The sequence below is a fragment of the Platichthys flesus genome, chromosome 1 (genome assembly GCF_949316205.1).
Source record: "Platichthys flesus chromosome 1, fPlaFle2.1, whole genome shotgun sequence".
NCBI lineage: Eukaryota > Metazoa > Chordata > Actinopteri > Pleuronectiformes > Pleuronectidae > Platichthys > Platichthys flesus.
In genome coordinates, this window is record NC_084945.1 from 17,291,205 (window position 1) to 17,315,158 (window position 23,954).

A 23,954-nucleotide genomic window follows, 5' to 3' on the forward strand; every position below is an offset into this window, starting at 1 on the left:
GGAAGCAGCGAGGGCGAGTGTGATGGAGGGAGACGAGTGAAGAAGAAAGTATAACACCAAACACATTTAAAATTTGAGGTCCTGCAATATTTCAAGATCCCTGCGTCGTGCTGTTCATGCGTCGACGTAGTCCTGTTCCTAAACTCTGACATGCCTCCTGAATATTAAAGTGTGAAAACGGCTGGTCACAATAAGAATGACATGGCTGATAAATCATGCGGTCAATATAACAGTTAACTACCATATAAATATAATGCTTAATTTCACTATTAGATTGTTCTATATCATTTTGTAATCCCGTATGTGCTTACTACATCTCCCACAGTGCACTGCGGCGGCTTCACGTCACATTTCACGACTTTTTCAAGCAAATCGCGACCTGCCGCAAAGCGCGTTTACCTCCCGTTTTGAACCCGGTGCCTTGAAAGACGAGTGGTCAGCGGGATGTTCAACAAAAAGCCCAGGAGGAACTTTCGCCAGAGGAAACACAGCTCCAGCGACGGAGAGGACCAGCGGGAGGCCAGCGGGGATGGAGGCGACACTGAGATTCCTCCGGCGGGGCTCAATAAGGTGCTCAAAGTTGCCCCGGGCCGCGGGATCTCCTGCAGCACCAAGCCGGAGTCGACGCCTCCGAGGAGGGATTCGCCTGACAGCAGCGGCGGAGAGGAGGCAGAGCCGCTGGAAGTGACAGAGGGGAAAGAAGAGAGGGAGGACGATGCAGGAAAAAAGAAAACAAACACTGTCCTCAGCTTCTCTGACGACAGAGAAGGTAACTAAGATGGAGCTGGTCAACGTTAAACCATCGTCGGAGGCAAAGTATCATGAAATTAGTTGACTAATTGACAAAACAACTAAGTCATACCGACATGGTATATTTGATCAGAGGTGTTGTTATTGGATGATTTTAATGCTCTTGTGCACACATTTAGGAAAGTGTCAACTCAACCCAGACAACCAGGAGGCCCTAAATACCCGAAGTTAGTTCACCATCTGCGCAGAGGGGTCCTGTATTAGTTAGTGGCTCTATCTTAGGAAAGGGCCCCTTGTTAAATAGATAAAGTTGTATTTACCTCAAAGTATTAGTAGAGTTGAGTATTATTGCAACGTAGGACTGTTTGGTTTCTAGCGTTGTAGCCATATAATAAGGCTACTATACATATACTATTGTTTTTGTAAAACTAGAACGTGTTACTAAAAAATTGTGAACTGACAAGGAATGATAAAGCTGCGTGCAAGTTTGGTGTTAATCAATCCAGTAATTTTTGCGTAATCCTGCTAACTAACATACAGACATACAACACTGTACAGCATGTTTGTGCTCATTGATCTCTGGTTTTTTCTTCTCATTGTCTCAGCTGAAGAACCAGCATTTAGACTGAAGAAGACCTCTGATAAAGCTGTGCTGTTCCAATCCAGGAAGAAGGAAGCTTCACTTGCCAAGACCACCCACAGCAAAGGTAGGATGCATGAATGGATCATGTCCAAAAATGCTCATGACCCTTAAACACTGACAATAACCTATACAATATAGTCAATATGTTGCTAGCATATTTATTACATACAACCAAAACACTCTTATAGCAGCCCTGCAAATAAAAAAACTACACTAATGAAAGGTACAATGTTATGGTTTGTATGAAAGTAAAGAAATTCTTGAATATCAGAACTCCTCCCAATGTATTAGCAGTGAGCACATTATCGGATGTGGTCTCTTACAGAGGAATATATCTTTCAAAAAGGAAGCTGCCAATTCCAGACTCAGATTAACTTCTCTCAGTTATTAATGTTATTAAAACCAAGTAAAGCAAATATTTCAACTTATCTCTGCAATTGTCAAGATAATTATGCAGTTATGTTGGACAGCATCTTCATATATACAAATGTTTCCCTCTTCTCTCTCCCAGCCCCACCTGGTGTCAGTGTCCCACCATCTGTTTCTCCCCGGCAAGATTCTGACAATCAGTCTTCACCACGTGGTCTGTCCCATAGTGATGACAGTGAAGATGATGATAATGATGATGACAGTGACAGCAAGAAAGATGACAGTGACAGTGATGAAGGTGGTGCCAGGTCTCCCTCAGCTAGCTCAGCCTCGGACTCCAGCGGCTCTCCTGCTAGAAAAGGTGTGTGTTTTTCTGGGACTATACTGTGTGTGTATGTCAGAGAGTAAAGCATTCACAGACAGAGTGTGCATTTTGGGGTTTTAAACTCACGGAGGGTTGGTTGGAAGTTTGTCCTTCACAGTTTCGCTGACATTTCCTGTGCATAAATTGGAACGCGCATTCCTGCATTTTCATTTGTTATTTTCTTCATTTAGTACGTATACCCAACGCTGAAGCGATCCTGGCAGCCAAGAGGCAGCGTCAGGCCGTTCGATCCAAGAAAGAGTACATTTCTCTGGGCAGAGATGGCCAGAGCTCCGCAGGTAGCACCCCAGATCACTACAGCCGGGACGATGATGAGGAAAGAGTCATTGATGATGATGATGAACCAGATGATCATCAGAGAAGAATCGAGTTTGCCCCACGACTGAAGAGCATCAGAGAGAGGATTGCCGAGAAGATTGGTATGTGAGGCGGAGAGAAAGGGCAGATGGGGTGAAGAGGGGAGAGAGGAAGGGATGATGAAATAAAATGTGTGTTGTGATGCATAAATGTATGAGATGTCAAACTATAGTAGTTATAAAAAAATGCCCGTTGGTATATTGCATATCTTGTTTATTTTTTGTGTAATCTAGGAGGGAGTGATGGCAGTCTGTCATGGAGTGATGGTGAAGAGCAGGAACTTTGGGAGGAAACACAAATTGGGAAAGGAGTCAAGAGACATCCAGGACAACAGGTACAAAAAGCTCTATGAAAACCTTCCTTCCTGCGCCTCAGCTTCTTGATCAGAGCAGAAGCTGCAGTTGGTTTCTGCTGAGCTGCAGTTTCTGTGTTCGCCTCCAGTCTGACCTGCTCTCACTTTTTGTTTTCACATTTAAAACTAAATATATATTTTAAGCTATTAGGCTGCAGCTATATGTTTTTATAGAAAAGGAGTTTAATTTGGCTATTAAATGTGACTAAAACTAGACTAAAATGTAATTTGTTTTAGTCGACTAAAACTAGACTAAAACTAAGAAGGATAAAAATGCCTAAAAGGTGACTAAAACTAAAATGCATTTTCGTCAAAAGACTAAGACTAACACTAAATCAAAAATAGCTGCCAAAATTAACACTGGTGTGCAGCTGGGCTTACAGCAGAATAGTTTCTTTTCTGAAGACTACAGAGTCGCTTCTCCTCTCTACTCAGCAGGTTTGATGTTCTTTATCCTCTTGTCTTCTTCCTCTCAGAGCCCATCTGGCAGTGAGTCCAGCAGCTGCAGCATCAGCAGGCGAAACAGACGAAGACAAAAGATGAGAATGTCAAAGACCCTTCCTTCTATCAGTGTTGCAATGGTCAAGAGGAGGATCACTGGAAAGTAATCATTTTTTCTATCTATATCTTCCTTTATATCACACCATAACATTTTGCTTCAGATCAATTTTTCATGCTCATATGTTTTCTTTTCTACTGTATGTATGTATTAGTACTCAGTGCCTAGCAGTACTTTTGTTGTAATCAAAAATACACGACACAGGTTTTCCTCACGTTCCTCTCTTTTTCTTCTTTTGAGACTGGACTCCCTGAAGGAGGTGCACAGAGCACGGCAAGCGGAGTTGCGGAGGATGGAGGGGGATGTTGAAAGTGCTACAACCTCAGTGGAGGCGCTGAATGAGAGTTCCTCGGAGAGGCAGCTGAAGTTCTACAGGAGCATGACCCTCTATGTCCACAACCTGTTGGAGTGTCTTCAGGAAAAGGTCAATAACTAATGAGTCTCCAAATAAACAATACTGTCTCTACTCTATCGATATGTCAATAAACATATTTAAGTTGATAGAATTAAAAACAAAATGCATTTTTATATTCAAAGGGGATAATAGTTTATCATCAACTGTGTGTCAGTGAGAACTGGTTGTGGAGCCTGGCTGTTGATTGTCAGGCTGATTGTGCAAGCCAGAGCCTTCCCAGCAGTTGACTGTGGTCCAAGTCAGCTGTCGAATCTTGAATGATGCAAAACCAAAGGAGAATAATGTCTGTTCATAAATGTTATATTCTCCATCAATCAAGAGATGTTGTCATACACCAGAAGCCTGTAGGAAAAACTATTGCCCCCCTTTAAGATGATGAATGGTGGTAATTTTCTGACTGAGAAAACTGTGTTGACTGTAGGTTGTGGAGATCAACTCTTTGGAGCTGGAGCTTCACACTTTGCTGTCTGACCAGATGGATGAGCTGTGTGCTCAGAGAAGACAGAAGGTCAAGGAGCAGGCCGAGCGTCTGCAGCAGCTCAGCTGTGAGTTTTATGATTCAACTGTAAACATTCCTCTTGTGCTTGTGTGTTTTTTGCTATTCTCAATATAAGTCAGTAAGAGTCTTTTTTTTTTCATGAAAGCTAAGTTGAAGTTAGTGTTGCACGGTGTACCGGTACTAGAAAGGTACCGCGGTACCCTTACGTTAAAAACGATACGGTTAGGCATATTTTTAGTACCAGTACTTCATTGAAATAGCAGCAATCAGAGCGCATTCGCTGCTCCGCTCCCAGTCACTCTGCTTGCAGACTGCGAGGGGCGGGGCTGCCAGCTCTCACACAGGCAGGCGGCCCTCACTCACAGCGAGTGATCTCAGGGGAGACATGGCTCTTGCCGACCGTCCTGGGCTTATTCAAAAGAAAGATGCGCGGAGTGAAATCTGGAAATTATCTGGCACGACCGGACGGAGACATAACAAGTGGGGCGCTTGAACGGGAGGGGTGAATGTGCGGCGCGACTAATGCTTTGACGTCCGCATCTCTTTAATGGCGGAGCAGTAAAAAAAGTCATTCTTTCTCCGGAGCCAGGGGCCGCAACAAGCGGCTCTTCAGCCCCTCTACAGCGGCTGCCTGTACAGTGTTCATATGTAACGTGAGGGAACGTCACGTTAATATGAATGCCATTTGTTAAGTGTCCAAAAAGCTGGGCATGAACAAGCTGGTAAAAAAGGGAACCTTACAGATGTTTCATTTATACTATCTGATAAACCAGTATCGTATCATGTTTGTGGTATAGTATCGTATTTGTGGTATCGTATCGAAAGTATCGGGTATCGTGATATTTTGGCAGGTATAGTATCGAAGTCATAATTTTGGTATCGTGACAACACTAGTTGAAGTCCTGTGAGACTTTTTTGATCCACATGTGAAAGTGTGGGTCAAATCTGTAAATGATTAATTGTGTCAGTGCAACAACAAGATAGCAAACAAGTGAAATTGGTTTAGTAATTTCTTGGTATTGTTTCCCAGGAGGAACATTCAAGGCAGAAACTTTCTGCTGTAGATATGGAAAGTAAAAAGGAATCCAAGAAGGAATGTTGGAATTAACTGGATTTCTCACCTCATTTTTCAGATAGCACGGAGGAACAGGGTGGAAGTTCAGCCAATGGATCAGAAAATCAAGGGTGAGTATAATAAAATAACTGTCAAGACCCATTTTCCATCTTTGGTTTATAATTTATCAGACGCTATACTAAATATATTGTACCCTCAATCTTCAAAAATTCTGAAACAGAAAATTTGAAATGGCTACATAATTAATTTATTAAAATCCATTACACCAATATTACAAAAAAGGATATATTCAAGTGTAGTTGAATAGCTCCTCTGCTCTACTCTTACATAAATCCACAATATTTGTCTTTTGTGTCGCAGTGGCACAATCACTGAGGAAGACTTTGATATCCCTGAGGACTCCCAACCTTCAGCAGAAGAGGAAGAGCAGCTACAGAAGGAAAAGGGTAAGTACGAATAAGTGTGACTCAAATCTCATCTGTTCAACTGTAAGCTTAATCACTTTATTGTAATGTAGCTTTAACACTGTTAGGTGTTCTACCATAAAAAACTGATGAAAATCTAAATGTATCAAGTCCAGGGTGAATAACTATCTCACTCACTCTTCTTCCTCTCCAGCTGATATCATCTTGAGGTCCCAGGCGTTGTTTTCAGACGTTCAGGATGACTTCTGCGATGTTAAAAAGATTCTGTCTCGCTTTGAAGAATGGAGAGGATCTTACTCTGACTCTTACCACAGTGCCTACATCTCCCTGTGTCTGCCAAAGTTGCTGAACCCGATCATTAGGCATCAGATGCTGTCGTGGAACCCACTGAAGGTTTTTTGCACACAAACACAGAGGTTTAGTGAATGCATACACACCTGGCATTACACAACATGTGACATGTTTTGTGCCTAATGTTATGGTTGACTGTGTGCCTCAGGATGCCAGTGGGGACTTTGAAAACCTCCCATGGTTCCCAGCAGTGGAGACATTTTGTCATGGACATGGCCATGAGGAGCTTGAACACACAGACAGAGAGACGTTGTCTAATGTCATAGAAAAGACGGTCCTACCCAAAATGACTGGTAACACACACACTCACACACTCAGATATGATCTCTGACTTTTCCCAATGTTCTACACTCCTTTCCACCACTATTAGGTAAAATATCAATTAAGTAAAAGATGCAAAAGTGCCTGAGAACTATATTTTTTATAATTGAAAAATGAAAATGTTCTAGTAACTACTTTTACATTTTATTTTGTGTTTTTACAATACCCTCAGTATATCCATGAATTCCATCTAATTTTGGTTTACTGTGCATGCTTTCCTTGAGAACAGAGAGACTTGGACTTCATTGACAAAATATTTCCCATCTCCCTTCTCTACTTCTTGCTTTGTATGCTCTAGGCCCATGGTGCTTGTTGGGCAGGCTAGTGCTCAGATCTGAGTGATTGGTCATGTTGGCTATTCACCCACCGTTAAACATTCCATCCACCTCTTTGGCTTGTATTACACGACAGATGTGAGAAACTACAGAAGCCTCATTCTCTGTCTGTCTTTGTTCTGCTCGGATGCTTAGCCTTTGTAGAGCTGGTGTGGGATCCCATGTCCCGTCAACAGTCAGCCTGTCTCACTGATGTGTGTCACAGCCTGAGGGAGGACTACTCCATCTTTGAAGGAGTGCAGAGCAAACCAGTCAAGGTACATTAAACACTAACGCAATAGGTTTCTATATTAATCAGCACAGAAATCATTCTGCTTCATTCTTTTCCTGCTATTTTAGCGGGTTTTTTTTTTTTTAAGGACTTTTTAAAAATTTACAGTGAAAATGAATGTTTAATATCTAACAATTAAGTGATATGGGAAAAACTTCAAACTAAAAAAATATAAACAATTGATTTCACGTCATATACACAGTATATGAACGTTTTTGTATTAACATTGTGTGTTTTTGTCCTGTGCAGACATTCATAGAGGCTGTGGGGAGGAGACTGAGGAGCTGTGTTGATGAAGATATCTTCATTCCTATATACCCAAAAAAGTAAGTTAGTTTTTTATTTATTTCAGCACCTTTACTTAAATGACTTGCAGTGAAAAAGCAGGTTGGACTTCACCTCAGTGTCCTTCTTATTAAGCGCACTGCAACAATATGATTTCACGATGACGTCTCTTCTTGTCTTGACCAATTATCCATCAATGTCACATGTCTCTGCTGAATCGTTAGATAGAATTGTCAGATCAGGGACTCACGTTGATGTCTTTTTTCAAAGTACAGGTCAATCAAAATGGTGTCAAATTATGTTTTGATTTATTTATGCTGTTTGTTTATTATCCAGGTTCTCAGAGGACAAGTTGTCTCCTCAGAGTCGCTTCAGGGAACAACAGTTCTGGATGGCAATAAAAGTACTGCTTTCTCTAACAAATTAGGTATCTTAAATTGTCTCTGTTGTACCATGTGGGGGCGCTAAAGCTTAGTTGTTTTGTATTTCCATTAGCTACTAGGTAACATGGGGAAATGGGCTTTGCTGCTTCCTGAGACTTTACTGAAGGAACTGATGTTGGATAAACTGCTGAGCAGATACCTGATGATCGCTCTGTGCAGTCACACTCAACCCAGCAATACTGACCTTGCATGCAAAAAGGTATTTTGAATTTATATTGTTAATGTGGAATGTGTATCTATGCACTAGTATCTATTTCCCCCTCTTAACCTACACTACTCTCTCTCTCTCCCTTCTCATCTTATTAGATTGGAGATAGTCTTCCCATCTCTTGGTTCAAAGGTGTGAGTGTTTGTTTGCCTCAGCTCCAGAATTTTGAGAACCATCTGGTTCAAAAAGTTCATACCATCTGCAAACAACAGTCTCCTAAAGATGCAAACACGAGGTAATAAAAACATGTTTCCATAAGAGACAACTTTTAGAAATGCAGTCAACTTAAGGCAGCTTAGGCCTTTCAATGAGAAAAAAAACTCTTCTTTCAAGTTCTTCTGCCTTCTCAAAATTTACTGTAGGAAAATGCTGTAGTGTTTTCAGTTTGACAAACTATATATTCTGTGTACTATTATTTAATTGGTTAAACAAATCAAAAATTTAATTTTTTGAAGCGGCTGTATGTTTGTGGCTACAAACATAACCACTATTAAAAAAAGCCTGCTCTCCAATTCCCCAATCGTGTAATATGTGCAGCATCACAACTTGTGAAACATGGCAGAACTTTGTTTTAGTTGTCAACTTGATGGACGATCACACATTGGATTCATACGTTTATAGCAAGATCATAACTGTAATTCTCTAACCCAGATATTTGTTTGCTTCAGGTCTGCTGTGGTTGAAGTTCTGCAGCTTCTGAGCAGAATCAGGTGCAATGACTCCATCTTGGCTATAGCAGAGAAGTACCACTATGAAGATGTCATCTACTCTCATCAGCTGCTGAACCAAGACACGGAATGATGCGTTGTTAAATGTGGTTGAACATAAATATATGGCAACAAGTGATTAACCAAGGAAACTTTAAGAAATTATGATTAAAAACAATTTTTTTTTAGTCATGATTTGTTTTTCTATGTTTTGTACATGAGAACTGTATTTTTATGAATAAATATTTGCATTTTGTCATTAATATATCTGGTTTTATTTAGAATCTAAAATAAAAAAAATCTCAATTATGCAAAGTCCTTCATTGGTGCATAAAATCCAGTATGCAAGTTGAAGGAAAGATTCAGTTTTATGGTAATTACTCAGTTATGAACACAATTTAAACTAAACCACTAACAGTAAAATTTATCCCAAACTCTGCTCCTCTGGCTCTTCATGAATCCTTTTGATTTTTGTCTTTGACATGTCATCCCTACACAACCAAACAGTGACAAACCATTAAAACCTGACAAGGACACACGTTGATATTTGTCTTGTTTTCACACCTGTTTGCTTCCATAAGCCACATATATAAAATAGTAAAGCCTGGATGCATGTAAGTGCATTAATAACTTTCCCATAAAGCTGTTAGAAAGAATCAAGACTTGTTTCTATTATCAGATGATTTTATTTATGAGGACCATACAAAGCAAAGCACCCCTATACTGCCACATGCACATGATGCTCAAAGTATCAAAAACGTGAAAAACAAGTCTGAACTGAGATTAACTGTTTTCTATGTGGTTGAAATTTATCCAGTCCACATGACACACAACCCCACAAATAAACAAAAGCATAAACCCAAACTTTGAACACACACCTGTAAACTAAACAGAGGATCTGTTCAGTTTCATGAAGTCACTCATGCCATTTTGTGCACAAACAGCTGGATGCATTTTCTGACGAGGCTCAAAAAGCAAACACAGTGCAGCAACAACAGTCAGCTACAAAAAAAACATTCGAGAGAGTAGGATGACTAGGCCAGGCAAGGCGAGCATGTACGTGCACACACAGCAGATTTTCTAATTGTCTATTGAAAGCGTCACTTCACTGAATCAGATCAACAATAGCCATGTCCTTGTACACGTAAATCTACGGTGTGCAACAGGAACAACACAACAACTAAAGATTGTAGACGTTTGCTTTTCTTACACAGATGTTTTTTCTTTACATATTTTTCAAATACAGTTTACTACATCTGCTGCACTGATATAAACCGTCTTTTCCAGTCATCTCTTATCTGGGATCAGTAGTGTTGATATTACGAAGCCATCTGCCTGCTCTATTATGGTTTAACATTATGGGTCACTAAAGGGAACAGGAGTGTTTTAACCATTTACTCATGTTTAAGTAAATCACAGGCAGATGCACGACCATGTAAAACATGGAGCATTTGTTATTGGTGACTGTGTCAGAGAAGGTTGAAAAGGGAGGGCAAGTTTCTGACCAAACGAAAAGGCTAAATGCTGAAAGTACCATCAACTGCAGCATTAGAACTCAATCTGAGAGCTCATGAACTTTTACACTTCCCAGCTTTTATTATCAATGTTAGTAAGTGCTCGGAAAAACCTGGAGTACGGCCTCAGGGAGGTGACGAATTTTAGATGACAGAGAACTGAATGCCGTGTTTGTTGAGGCGGTCGACCAGCGTGGTTTTTGCAAACGCAGCTCCTGGAGTGTACACTCCTCCCCTGGAAACGAAGGACAAAAAGATTAAGCGAATTCACGCTCATGATAAAATACAGTCAAATCTGAAATCAATATACTGTAGCAATATCATCCATGCTGCTTCTATTTTTCTTTTATCAAAATAAACTGGATACACACATTTAACTCTGCTAATTCACAGATTATTAATTACCCTATTCCTGCAGTCATGATGTGTTGTATTTGAGTTTATAGGCAGTCAATTACAAATAGGTTTGTGGTATGATATATAATATGTGGCAGACTTGTGGTATGATAAACTCACTTCTTGGGCAAAGCTGTGGATTCGTTGAGGATAGTGAGAGCAGCTTGAACCATGGCAATGGGCGTGGCCACATATCCACACTCTGTATAATAAGAAGACCGGGAAACATTAGACAGACATATCCAAGAAGGTGTTAAACAGGTCAGTTGACCTCATTGAACGACAGGTATGTTTTAGTCTATGTTTTGTTCCTGTGTTATTGATGGGTGTAACTAAATATTATATAATTCTGCTGCATGCACCAGCTACCCTGCTAAAGCCACACATTAAATACTGTTTGACTGAAACCCAAATTGAATCAATCACACAAAACCTGAATTAAATGAGGACTTTAAATATCCAGTTACCTGGTCCCTGAACCAGGGTACGGATCTTGGCATTAGGTTTCCCTTGCGAAGGGTCCTCCCCCTCAGTGTATCCCTCTCCATAGAACGCAAACTGGAAGGATGAGGCCTCCATCTAATACACACATGGATTATTATTAACACGTTTAATTAGCCAAAGCTTATTTAGACTAAGAATTGGTGTATTGAATAATATCCAAGTCTTTTCTGTGGTATCAACACTTCACCTGCTTTCTGGTTGGTCCGGCCTTAGAGAAGAGTCCAAAGGAGAAGAACTCTGGGTGCTGAGAAGGTTGGGGACAAACCACAGACAGATATTACTCAGCTTGTGATTTCTAAAAAGGTAGAATATTCCGGTGTGAAATGTGAGGCTTTGTAATGTGATTATGTTTGTTGTTAAGTTTGTTTACCTTGATGAGCAGGTTGCGTCCAAAGCTGAACTTGACCAGGAACCAGAACATCAAGCCAGCAAACATCAGCTTGACTATGTTGCCAATGCCTCCGATTCCTGCATACGCTCCATACTGAACCTAGAGTAGATAATGCATGTTGTCTTAATCTGAAAAGAACAGTGTTGAGGTAACGTTCCTAAACACAGGATTGTTTCATCGTTCGTTATTAATTCCAGTTTCTAAATATAAATATGCTCGTTGGATTGATTCACAGGGCTAAGCCATCCTCTTCCAAAAACGTACAATCATTATGAATCTCAGTTATGCAATGATACCTCTTTGCAAGAACAGCCTATTAAGAATTAAATTTCTATATTAATTATTAGTGGAAAATTTAAACATAGGAAAAAAATGAAGAGACTGACTGGTGTGGCCTGATTTTCCTCGACCAGGAAGCGCTGACTTCTCTTCACCACAGAGGGGTCAGAGCCCATGAAGGGCACCGTGTACTGCTGGATCTCATTACTGAAGAACAGGGATCCTCTGCAAATACACACACAAGCACAGGAAAAACTGAAATCTCATCACAGATATCACATCAGTATGTTTGTGCAGATAAGTAACTGGGAATAATAACCTAAAAATTGTTTTAAAAAGTTCAATGTTATGTGGATAATACTCATTACATATGGACAAATACCAGCATTTCGATAAACCACTTAATAATTGCAGATTCCCACGTGTGCAGCTATCAAGTTTCTGCCTTTGTCAGCTTAGCAAGTTACTCAAGTTATTGATCTACCTACCTGCGTTTTATCTTAGATCCAATACTAGGGAGAGGTTTGTGATTAAACTTCCTCCTCAGACCCTGCAGCTTGGGGCCATCTGCAAAACCGTAGACAGCAGATTGCCATGTGCCATCGTGGATAACCCCGCCCTGAAAGAAGAAGCCAAAGTAAAACATACACATACAGACAGAGAAAATATCGAGCACATGAAAAAGGAGAAATATGTGATGCAATAATAAAAAGGAGTAATTTGTGTACAGAATTCCACAACATGGATTTATGGGAAATGTAGTTACATACATCAGGTCCTGAGCCAACGGTCAGAAAGCTCTCCACTGCAGTGAGCGTACCTGTGGATAAACACAAACACATTTAGGTAGAGGCTAATATAACAATGAATCATTACATTTTACCCACATTTTTAGAGAGAGAGACTGAATGGAACTCTACATATCAGTATACTGAGGGTGGGCTGAGGGTGGGCGGGGGGGGTTAATGCTATTGTGTGCATGTGTTTATACGGAATGAGCGTGCGACAAAGTGCATACCCTTGAACTGGTCCCTGGTGTAGAGGACTCCCATGTCTGCGGGTATGGAGTCGAAGCCACAGCTCCCGACGATGTAAACACCTTTGTCAGCTGCCAGGCTGTTGTAGTTTAACTGCATGCCCTCTAGAAACTGTAAACAGACAAACAAATGAATTAAAACTTTTAAATAAAGATTATTTTTAACAGTATTGAATTCTTTATGCTTTATTAACAATCGTATGAGGCAAGGTGAAGATCACCTTCAAAAATAAGAGTAGAGTTCACGAGAGATATGAAGGTCAGTATTGCTTTCTGACACAAGTTTTATGCTGAACCTGTGTCACAAAAGGTCATGGGATAGATTGTGTAGTTTCAAAGTCTCCTTAGTACCTAAGAGATACAGCCATATAACAAACAGACTTCATGTTGGACCTTCAGAGGGGTGTCTTTGTGTCTGTGAGACATGCTGCATTACACAGACCGGTCTCTAAGGGGATAAACTGCTGTCCTGCAGCCAAGTGAGAGATAATTTTGTCTAACAAGCTACAGCATGGAAGTCAGTAAGTCTCCAATTTAATCCAAACACAAACAGCAGCTAAACCCAATGTTCGGACATCTGAGGGCTGATCCTCTGAGTCCAGCCCTGACAAAGGCTGAGTGAAAAGACAAATAAAACACACTGCAACAAAGGAAAAAGAGCCTGAGCTGAAGCAAAGAAGGTAAACACCATTATATTTAATTTAATGTATCCAGTCACTCATTAATTTGTAGAATTAAGTTTCCTTATGAGAGACAAAGTTCTAGAATCCTACGGTTTGTTGCGTCATACTTTTAGATATATTCAGCTGTGACCTGTTGGGAATAAAGAACTGCTGGCAGCTGAGGGTGAATTAAACAGTGGAGGTTAAATCAAGTTTATTTATAGACATTCAGTATTACTGTGGCCTCACAGTCCCACCAGTTACAGCCCTATGATTTTGACATTTTGCAGGTGAAACAGATTTTTAGATGTCTAGTTTAAAGGGCCCATATTTGATACCTTTCTGATTATTTAAGGTAATGTTCCCCCTAAGATGATATATCAGTGGTTTAAAGTCCAAAAAACTGCTGCAATCTGCATTTCCATGTCCCCTCTTCTGCCCCTCTCTGGAGCTGCAAACAGATCAGGCTGTTTTCACATCCAGGAGACCAGAAGGTGCATCAATATAATAATGCTAACAGAGCAATAGCAATTGTTAGTCTAAAGTATGCATTCCTAAATCCTATTGTGTCCTTACTTCTTGCCCCTGGTGTCTCTCTCTGGGGCACCTGAGTTAGATATGAATGTCCCTGAGAGTAGACACTACAAAGTACTGTTGGTTGGCCCTTTATCTATAACCTGACCTTGGGTACTGCGACGAGAGAGAAGGGAGCATGTGTGGAATTAGACAGGCACTATTTCCCCAATGGTATTGTGCAGAGGTAAAGTATGAGGATGGTCAGACATTCCTCAACCAAGAGTTATATCTTATCTCAACTATGTCAGGAATATTCGGTGCATAAATAAATGATGTGTGTTTACCCATTCTTAATTTATAAAGATTTTCTTTGCAAGGGAACTGACTTAACGTTTGAGTCAAAGTGTTGTAGACAAAGTCAGTGAACAGACTTGAGTTTAAACTGAGGATAAATCCACAATCTGTAACTTCTGAGTGTTTAGATACAGATAACCATCTTCCTCTTTACATTGATGACTGACTGTTAAAAGAGGAACATTAGTAAAGAGAGGGTCTTGGATAACAAACAGCCTATCCAACCACGATTTGGATAGGCGATTTCCTATCAAATTACTCCTTAAATTATGCTTTGGCAATACAATACAATACAGAGCAATACATACCTGAGGCTCTCCACAGATGTCAATGTGGTGCGCTCCGTTCTCCACACAGGCTTTGACCACCGGCTCACCATAGAATCTGTACTATAGAGACAGAAAGAAAGAGAAAGACAGACAGACAGTAATTAATTCACACTGTTACACTTTTGAATCTCTCTGAATTTGTCCAATGGTCAGTTCCCCATTATCTATAAATAAGGTCTTAGGACAAATTGTTATGGTGTTGGATGTGATAGATATATCCATCTCTACATTGTAGTACAGCAGTAGTAATAAGAATAATACTAATCATGTTAAAAATGGAAAACAGAAGACAAAAAAGGAATACAATTCATTCAGTTGAATCCCTGCATAATGGAGGCTCAAGTTGCGCAACAGAGTCAATTGCAGTGCAAGGTAAATTTTTTCTGATCAAAACTCTCCGTTTGTTCTTCATATGTTATGTAAGATATGTGGTTTATGTAATCGTTTGTGGTGTGTCTCACTCTGGTAATACCTGATTTATTCCCTTTATGCTCACACAGAAAAATATGGATTTGTATTGTCGACATAAAATACAAACTGAAGTTTGAGACAAAATGTCTCCTAAAGACTTCAACCCTCTGCCTTGGTATTAACCCGACTGGCACATGGATGCTGTGTGCAATAGAAGTGGCTAGTGTAGTGAAAAAATTCGGTTTGAAACAATAACCTAAATGATGCACAGGGCGTGAAGCAGTGGAGCTGGAAACCAACCATCCATTCTGACTCTGATACAATGCAACACTTGTGTGCTGTAAGTCAGTGGCCTTCATTGTGTGAATGAAAGCGACTGTGTGTGTCCACTGTCCAAGCAAAAGAGTAAAACAGAGCGAGAGAAAGTTGGAGATAAGTTGAGGTACACTGATGCCAAAGGGAAGATGTCACTGTGTGATGGTGCATTGAGCAAACATGAGGAAAAGTTAGTTCGCCCCAAGGGAAAACTTCAAAGTTGTTATCAAAAATAAACAGGCAAAAAAAATTCTGTAGAATCGTCTACTTACAGGCCCCACACAGTTGAGAACAATCACTGCCTGTTTGCACATGGCTGCCAGGGAGTCGGGCTCTTCTACATCTGCCACGATGATGTCTACCTCTGACCTCAGCTCGGGTTTACCTGCACACAAACAAGGATGGTGCTATAGTATATATAAAGAAACATTCATGATGCAGTTATCTTACCATCGACTCTATTACACCTCTGCTTTAGATAATAGATGCAAAAACATTTAACCCTCCATAAATTTCCTCAGCTGATTTGCCTTGATCACCAAAACCAAAATTCCCCTGAAAAGAGTGTTCATGTTTTTGATAATAAATACAGCTGGCCTAAAAAGAGGATGTTATAATGGAAACTGGACTGATAGAAGTGCTCAGTGGAAATTTATAGAAGGATATAGGGATAAGAAAATGAGCCAATAGAACCACCTTATCTAACGAGCAAATCAAATGATCACACATGCCCTGATGCAGTTAAACTTCAAGTGTTAAAGTGCAGTAAGGTGGAGCAGTTTTAAAAACCCATGGAGAGTTACCAGGTATTATATTGCATGAAAATACGTGGAGAGAACATGAATAAACACAAGTGTGTGTGTGTGTGTGTGTGTGTGTGTGTGTGTGTTGGCAGAGAATTGTACAGTGAGCGGGTTTGTTCCATCAGCTGTTGCACACTCCCTGAAAAGAAGCATCAAAGAGGAGGGGACAACAGAATAACGATCTAATCCTGGAAACTCACATTACTATCATGACAGCAGAATCACTCCCTGGTCTTCATCTGGTGTTGGACTTAATTTTCCATTTTTAGCATGTTGCTTGGATATAAATAAACAGCCTGGAAAATTACTGGCATACTAAATTTAGAAAGTCAATATTTGTAACATATTTCACATATTAACTGCATTACGGTGAATTCAATTTCTAGTTCTGTTAAAGCTGAAATGATGAGTCATTAAAGAAAAAAACAATGGCTACATATTTTAAATATTTATTGACAATTTAAATGGTTTATATAAGCATTGTTGGATACAGCTCAGCAAAGTGAAGAGTTTTTTGTTTTTGTATATTTTGTGTGATTATAAATTGTATATCTTTGTCACTGGGTAACTGTGATCGATGTTTTTACTGCACCGCAGATCTGTTAAAGAACAAATTAGTTGAGGCTCTAATTTCTATCTTTGGAGTCATCGAATAATGAAATAGAGCTGACCATCTGACAATGTACTAATAATGTGACTAAGCATTTACAGTATGAAGCAAGAAATATAAACCATTTGATGGGTAGTTTCAGGAAGTGTCCATTTCTACGATATATACATTACAGTGCATATTCTTGCCACCTAATAAGGCTAATTACGCAACTGCAGACATAAAATCTTGAGCATAAAGTTTTCAAGATTTATTATAGGGATTGGCTTGATTGATTAATTAGCATTTATTTATGTAATCGTTTGTGGCGAACTGAAATACTGATGCAACAACTACTACGAACAGCTGTTGTGATAATATCATAAAATCGTTAACTTTCTGATGCAACCTCATTTAGCATAATCCACGTGTCAAACTTAGATCGAGCATCTTCAGTTAAGCAATTTCCTTATATGATGAGTTTATTAGCAACATGTCACTCAGTGGATTTGAAGTGATCTTAGGACTCATGGAATAATAAAACTGTCCCAGCTGCAACACACACACACACACACATCTCCTGGTTCTGTTGAGGTACATACTCAGCACTCCGGCGGCCTGCTCCATAACTTTTTCCAGCTTCTGCTTGCTCCTGCCGGCCACGGCCCACTTGAGATTCCCATTCGGACCCTCAGACACGGTCCGGGCCACCTCCTCCACAACAAACTGCCCCGTGAAGCCGGAGGCTCCGAAGATCACCAGGTGGTACGGCCGGCTGGAGGACGTCTCTACTCGGGCCATGGTGAAAGGTGTCTGTCTGCGGTAGTGACAGACTGAGGTGGGGCGATCAGCCTGTGAGCTGTTTTAACAACCCTGCTGTCTCTACTTCCCTAGCTACACTATGCTAATATGCTAACAGATGTGAACACCTGCGGTAGTTTTTAGCGCCCTTAATGGTCACACGTAAAGAGGTGCGTTGTGTTGAATGTGGGTTTTCTAAGAACCTAAGCAAGTGTGGTCATACGAGGTAATACTATGATCATTTGTAATTTATAGCTTTAAATTCGCATTTTAGCGTGATAACTTCCTCGAGTTTCTGATTGGTCGTCGCACATGTCGCTTGTCAATTACGTCAAAAGAGTGCGCAGTGCAATTCCACGAGACGAGCGCAGCAAAAACAAGCATCAGGGGGTCAGGATGAGCAGGGCTCAATGTCACGGAGCTTTTCCAGCAAACAGACCAACCTGAGCCTACGTCACATCACTGCGGGCCGGCTATTGGGATATACAAGAGATTCTACAAGTAGGTGTGTATGCGTTTCAACCGGTAAAACCACATTAATAGCATTTCGTGCAGTAGCTTTCAGTGGCACGGCTAGCTACTCGGCTAGCAGCAGTGACTGTAACAGCGTCCGTAAACTGTTCACCGCGACTATGTAACATGGAGCCTGGTCGGCTGCGTGTACCTGTGTGACCAAGAACCAGTCTGTGACCTCGCAGAGGACAGTGAACAGCTCCTGTGAGCGAGGTCGACAGGTTTAGGCTAACAGTTGTCCTGGAGCAGTTTACACGAACACGTGCTAACAGTAAAGTCTGTGGGCACCGTTACACCGGGTTTGTTTACAGCAGGAATAATATTATTTGGAAAATCAGGGTTGATTATTTTAGCTGTAAATGGTTTGTATTAATGTATCGTTTTTCTACTCTTGATGGCCACTCAAAGCGCCTTACATCACAGTTAGCCATTCACCCATTCACACCCAAACTCATACAGTGCATCAATTAGCAGCACCTTTTTGTTCTATGAGGGGCAGTTCGGGGTTCAGCATCTTGCTCAAGGACACTTCGACATGCAGATGGGGAAGACTGGGTTTCGAACGATCTACCATTCAGCGAAAGCTGCCCCTCCATTGTTCCTTTTACAGTTGCAGTGTGTGGAAGTTAGTGATATAAAGTGGTGCAGTTGCGTGCGGCAGCTGCACACCCCTCACCTCACCCTTCCCCTTACAAACATTAAGGAGAACTTGTGGTAACCTTAATTTTCATAAAAACTCAAAGGGTGTTTAGTTTGTCCAATCTGGGCTACTACAATAAACATGTGGGCCTCCATAGAGAGTATTCCTGTGATGTAAATATAAAGAATTTCAATATAAAGGGCCCATTCTAGGGTAAATAAAACAACAATTTGTATAATTTATATGAAACACTCGTGAAAACATCACTAGGATTATTTTATATAAAATGTCTGTCAATAGATCCCCTGTTACCTAAGTCTTACACATTGGACCTTTTTAAATAGGACATGTAAACACTTGGCTAGGTGTTAAAACAGTTTTTGATAAAATGTCTGGGAATTCTATCATGTAACACAGGTGTAGTTAAAGAGCATGGCTCATGTTTAATAGCATTATATTGTCTGTTTCTGTTGTTAATCTAAATCTTCCTTGTCTCTTTCCCTTTCCATCCCCTACAGGCGGTGACATCATTGAGCGGGACTTGAATCTCCCTCTGCCTGTCTCCTGTTGTGAAACACCACTGCTCCATCACCATGTCCATCCAGATATTTCGAGTGGTGGAGCTGGTGATGCGCTCTGCTTGCAGCAACACCATTAGAAGTAGATCCTATATGCGAAAGGCTGGTCTGGCCCCAGTGGGTCCCCCTGGCCTCTGTGTTCCTGTGCTTCACAGGAGGGCCTACAGCCTAGACTCTCTCTCTTCTGGCCCTGGTCGGCCCACACTTGGCTCGACTTCACAGCAGCCCCGCACAGAGAGGACGTCCCCTTCAGCAGCACTCGCACACAGGAACCTGTCGGCTGTGGCTGTACAGGTAGGCATTATTTTTGGGCTTTGTTTCACATGAGGCAGTAATCCTCCACCTCGTCATGGTGTTTGAGTAGCAAATTAATTAACCTGTCTGCTATGGATTTACTGATGTGTTTTTCCTTTTCAACTTTATTTGTTTCAAATTATAGGAAAATATCTATTCAGCCTTTTTAATTAATTTTAAATATGATCAATAACTTTTTTTCAGTAGTTATATGATGTGTATTCATATAAGAACATATATTCAGATAAAAGAAAGGCAAAGCTCTTATTAAATTCTCATATGCATTCATGTTTTTCTCCAGGGCCAACGTCGCCCATTGTGCCAGTATGACTTCCTGGACGTCGGGCAGGAAGAAGAGAATGTACGTCGTGCGATGTCCTGTAAAAAGATCCGACACTTTATTGTGGACCCGGACCTGGCTAAAGTAGTAACACAGCATCTAGAACCTGAGGCGTCTAAAAGTATTATCTTCGAATGTAACCCAGGTATGTATATGTGCAATGTTGACATCAGAGGGGATGAAGAGTAAATGTGTTAATTTTTTCTGCAAGGTAATTTACTGTGCAGCTTTTGTCCAATTCAACAAATATATTTTCAACAGGATGCCATAGAGAAAAAACTATGCAGTTTGCCCACAATAGATTATTCTTGTCAGTGAAACAACCCATTTTAAAGGCTGTTTGCTTGTCCGTCTTTCTTAGGTCCTGGGGTGTTGACACGGACTCTCCTCAATGCTGGAGCTCAGAGAGTCGTTGCTCTCGAGGAAGATAAGTCCTTCCTACATGATCTACAGGTAACAAAAAACATCTCTATGAATTTAAACTCTTTTATCCTTAATCACTGTAAATATCAGGTGCTCTGTCTTTGATTCATCATATTCCATCACATTGCAGTTAAACGAATACAATATGATTTCATGTTGCAGGAGCTAGAGGGTCATCTTGATGGTCAGCTGGAGGTGGTTCACTGTGACTACTTTAAACTAGATCCCATGGGCAATGGAAACCTGAGGGCCCCTGTCATGTCCAGTGACAAACTCTTCACTGATCTGGGAATATCAGAGAGTAGCTGGGCTGATGGTGAGGAAAAGAAAACATGCACACATGTGAACAGAGCTGCAGACCTGAAGTAATGTCAAATACATGCACACAAAGGAATATTGCTCATTTAGTTTTACCTGTCAGGCAATCAACCAATAGTTGCTACATTATATATTATCGTAACATGGAGCTTTGCTATGATTCCCACTGATTGTTTTAAAAAAAAAAAAAATTTGCTTATGATAACTTTTATAGCAGCTCATTGGTTTTCAGAAATTTAGATATGTTTTAAAAAATAATTACATTTGGTATGTGGCTGTCACAGACTCAAGTAAATGATCACTGTGTATTGTTTAGTGTACCATCCCTCTACAGTGTGTTGTATTAATGCATTGCTGTGTCTCTCTCTAGACATCCCAGTGAAGGTGGTGGGCATCCTGCCTCAGCGTAATGAGCGTGGCATGCTGCTGAAGATGGCCTACTCTATGTTTGAAAGGCTGTCTGTCTACAGATATGGAAGGGTAGAGCTCAACCTCTTCATGAGCGAGAAGGAATACCTGGTAAATAATTTGAGCCGTTAACCTCTTTACCTCTACCTTTAGAAATGGAGTATCAGTCAGATTACTGACCAGAGTAACCCTGTGTCTGATTTTGTCTGCATGAGGAGGACGTTTGTTCCACCTGCCCTCATCACCATCTACTCTACATTTCTGATCATGCTTACAACACAATCACTTGTCAATATTGAGGGAGACTCTTATATTGTAGCTTAAATGGATCCACAATCAAATGGTTTCTTTGATGCTTGGGTAAAATCTTTGAAATTATGTCTCCATCAGAAACTGGTGTCACGTCCAGGCAGCATGTTTAACTACAGAGCCTTCAGTGTCCTCTGGCAGATGTCCTGTGACATTGATCTGTTGCACAAGGTACAGTATGAGGGAGGGTGGCAAAAGACATTGATGATGTAAATTGATTTAAACCAATTAGTTTGATGTTTAAACAGTAGTTTGTATTGACAACAGATGAAAGCATGTTACAGTACTTTATTATAAACGTCCTTAAAGCTAATTAAGGAGATTAAACCATTAAAAATGTTAACACGTTTGCAACATAAGTATTTGTGTATTTGTCAAACCTCATCTCTGTCTTTGCAGGAGCCATGGGAGTCATTTGTGAAGTCAAAACAGGGTGCATCTAAACCTAAAGGCAGGGTAAGGAAGAGAGCGAACTCAACAGCCACACATGTACAGTAAATGTGGAATAAAGTCACACCCCTTCTCCACCCTTTGAATTTTTGTTTATATTTCAGTCTTATGCTAAAACATAAAAAACTGTTTGTTTGAAACTTTTAATTTAAGAACTGGAGGCCACTGTTCTCATGGTAACCTTCAATGCAACAGAATTGTTTATTATTAACATCATTAGATCTGTGCCCTGATCTCTGCAGGCAGGGGTCAGAATACTTTCTCTGTAAACGTGACTGAGGAAACAGAATTAAAACTGTCATAATCCCCTCAGCTTCCCAATGACCACCTCTGCCTGGTGCGTCTGCGTCCACGAGCCGATCTGTTCTCTGATGGCCTCAGTCCCTCGAATGCTTCAACTCTGCTGATGATGGTCAAACAGTGTCTGGCAAAGAGGAAGGTCAAGCTCATTGATAGGCTCAAGTAAGCAGCATACGCACGCACGCACGCACGCACGCACACACACACACACACACACTAACACACAGTTGTTGTAGTAGCAGGCACATAGAATTTGAGCCCACACACTGCCCCAGACTTGGGCTGTTTTAAGTCATGGACTCAGGACAATTAGTTGTAGACATTCTCCGGACTTAACTTATAACATGTGAAGGAAGCAGCAGGAGATTCTCTGATTTCAAAGCTTTCACAACAACAATTTCTGGAAAATTCAGGGGAGGGGTGGCTCCTGGGCGCATACGTATAAATTCCGCAGTGGATATAACCCATTTTTGTTAACAGCACATCAGCGTCGGCCGTTTTCACCCAAAACACTCAAATCTTGTTTGCTTTTCAAGTTGACATCTTTCTCTGTGTTTTTTCAGTTTTCCGACTGTTGCGTTTTAGAATCTGCATCAATTTGCTCACAGGAAATCCTCCAAAGAATCTCCTGCTGTATGTTGTCATGGGCTCATTTAGACATTATCTAAAGTTTTGACTCAGGGGGGCCGGCAGAAAAACTCCACAGATTGTCCGCAGCCTCTGATTTGGACATTAGCGTTCTCACATAGAGTCCCTATGGGTAATTTCAGGAGAATATCCGAAGTTCAATGTATGTTTGAAAGCAGCTTTAGACCTATAAAGCGCATCCATACTGAAGAAATTCTTCTCGATTTGAACATCTCCCTGTTTCTTGTTTTTCTAGTCTCTGGTCACCAGATAGTGGGAGTAGGCTGTTATCTGAAGTGGGCATGCCGTTGGACATTCTGACGGGAAACGTATTTCCAGAGGAGTATCTCCAGCTGTTCCAGTTGATGGACAAGAGTAAGGAGTTCACACAGAGCTGGCTCTACGAGGAGATCCTGGAGAACACACAGAGAGAGGGTTGGGCGTAAAATTGTCATTTATGGAATTACGACACAAAAAGGTGCATGTTTGTATGCACCTTTTTGTGTATGTATGATAAAGTGATGGTTTATGTAAAAAGAATAAGGTTTGCATAATAAATCGTGGGATATGCATACATAAAGAAATGTATACAAATAAGTCAAACATTATGAAATTAGGATTGCATATGTTAAGGAATTTTTTCACTGTATAGATTCATGTCTTGTATATTTTTGTATTTTCGTTGTGAACGTATAAACTCCTGTATGTTTAAAATGCCCTGCTTTAAGCAGTGTATGAGTTGTGTGTTTAAGATAATTTATAAATAATTAAGTCAGAATTTTGTGGACTATTTTTATATGTTGTTTAACCATCAATGCCCATAACCTGGTGAGTAATATGGTTTTATCTAGACTGGTTGCACACAGTACAAATTGTGAATAATGCTGACAGAACATGTAAAGCTGACTAAATATATGTGGAATAGAAACATGCAAATAACTATATGAATATGCATGGGAACATTTATAAAATAAAGAAACTTAAAGAAGCAGGGGTACATTCATAAGAGGCAAAATTTAGATAGTGGTTTCAGGGGAAAAAGTTTGTAGTTATTAATATATTATTACTATTGAAGAAGATAATTTAGGAAGCTAATTAGAAAGT

General features: G+C 40.4%; 3 protein-coding genes across 4 annotated transcripts; 2 read left to right on the forward strand and 1 right to left on the reverse strand.

Moving 5' to 3' along the window:
• Positions 1-413: 413 nt before the first annotated feature.
• gcfc2 (GC-rich sequence DNA-binding factor 2) lies at positions 414-9,285 on the forward strand. Its single transcript, XM_062387319.1, has 18 exons — positions 414-769; positions 1,356-1,457; positions 1,905-2,123; positions 2,318-2,566; positions 2,738-2,838; positions 3,333-3,460; positions 3,656-3,839; positions 4,252-4,375; positions 5,463-5,514; positions 5,765-5,850; positions 6,023-6,222; positions 6,329-6,473; positions 6,972-7,093; positions 7,357-7,433; positions 7,729-7,795; positions 7,888-8,034; positions 8,142-8,278; positions 8,712-9,285. The coding sequence occupies exons 1-18, from the start codon at positions 445-447 to the stop codon at positions 8,842-8,844; spliced, it is 2,598 nt and encodes an 865-aa protein (XP_062243303.1). The 5' UTR covers positions 414-444; the 3' UTR covers positions 8,845-9,285.
• A 128-nt stretch (positions 9,286-9,413) lies between these two features.
• On the reverse strand, positions 9,414-17,759 carry LOC133953425 (saccharopine dehydrogenase-like oxidoreductase). Its single transcript, XM_062387352.1, has 12 exons — positions 17,452-17,759; positions 15,730-15,842; positions 14,711-14,791; positions 12,853-12,982; positions 12,605-12,654; positions 12,323-12,453; positions 11,942-12,059; positions 11,535-11,654; positions 11,352-11,408; positions 11,128-11,239; positions 10,781-10,862; positions 9,414-10,499 (listed from the first exon to the last, which is right to left on the reverse strand). Exons 1-12 carry the CDS (start codon positions 17,648-17,650, stop codon positions 10,409-10,411), a joined length of 1,284 nt encoding a protein of 427 aa, XP_062243336.1. The 5' UTR covers positions 17,651-17,759; the 3' UTR covers positions 9,414-10,408.
• Positions 17,760-17,991: 232 nt separating this feature from the next.
• Positions 17,992-23,628, forward strand: tfb2m (transcription factor B2, mitochondrial). 2 transcript variants are annotated; one of them, XM_062387339.1, is made up of 10 exons: positions 17,992-18,151; positions 19,322-19,675; positions 19,977-20,160; positions 20,377-20,468; positions 20,601-20,754; positions 21,127-21,275; positions 21,555-21,644; positions 21,873-21,929; positions 22,237-22,385; positions 23,107-23,628. In XM_062387339.1, the coding sequence occupies exons 2-10, from the start codon at positions 19,397-19,399 to the stop codon at positions 23,294-23,296; spliced, it is 1,344 nt and encodes a 447-aa protein (XP_062243323.1). In that variant the 5' UTR covers positions 17,992-18,151; positions 19,322-19,396; the 3' UTR covers positions 23,297-23,628. The 2 variants fall into 2 exon arrangements, with proteins under 2 accessions (XP_062243323.1, XP_062243315.1); XM_062387331.1 differs by having other exon boundaries at positions 17,994-18,155.
• The last annotated feature ends 326 nt before the right edge of the window (positions 23,629-23,954 follow it).

Excerpts from the sequence above, each read along its gene's own strand:
- gcfc2 (XM_062387319.1), top strand. The coding sequence starts at position 445 with ATGTTCAACAAAAAGCCCAGGAGGAACTTTCGCCAGAGGAAACACAGC. Across the intron at positions 5,851-6,022 it reads GCAGCTACAGAAGGAAAAGG|CTGATATCATCTTGAGGTCC; the intron begins GTAAGTACGAAT and ends CTTCCTCTCCAG. Across the intron at positions 8,279-8,711 it reads CCTAAAGATGCAAACACGAG|GTCTGCTGTGGTTGAAGTTC; the intron begins GTAATAAAAACA and ends TGTTTGCTTCAG.
- LOC133953425 (XM_062387352.1), bottom strand. The coding sequence starts at position 17,650 with ATGGCCCGAGTAGAGACGTCCTCCAGCCGGCCGTACCACCTGGTGATC. Across the intron at positions 11,655-11,941 it reads AGGAAAATCAGGCCACACCA|GTTCAGTATGGAGCGTATGC; the intron begins GTCAGTCTCTTC and ends TATCTACTCTAG. Across the intron at positions 10,863-11,127 it reads TACCCTGGTTCAGGGACCAG|AGTGTGGATATGTGGCCACG; the intron begins GTAACTGGATAT and ends CTTATTATACAG.
- tfb2m (XM_062387339.1), top strand. The coding sequence starts at position 19,397 with ATGTCCATCCAGATATTTCGAGTGGTGGAGCTGGTGATGCGCTCTGCT. Across the intron at positions 19,676-19,976 it reads TGTCGGCTGTGGCTGTACAG|GGCCAACGTCGCCCATTGTG; the intron begins GTAGGCATTATT and ends GTTTTTCTCCAG. Across the intron at positions 20,469-20,600 it reads CCTTCCTACATGATCTACAG|GAGCTAGAGGGTCATCTTGA; the intron begins GTAACAAAAAAC and ends TTCATGTTGCAG.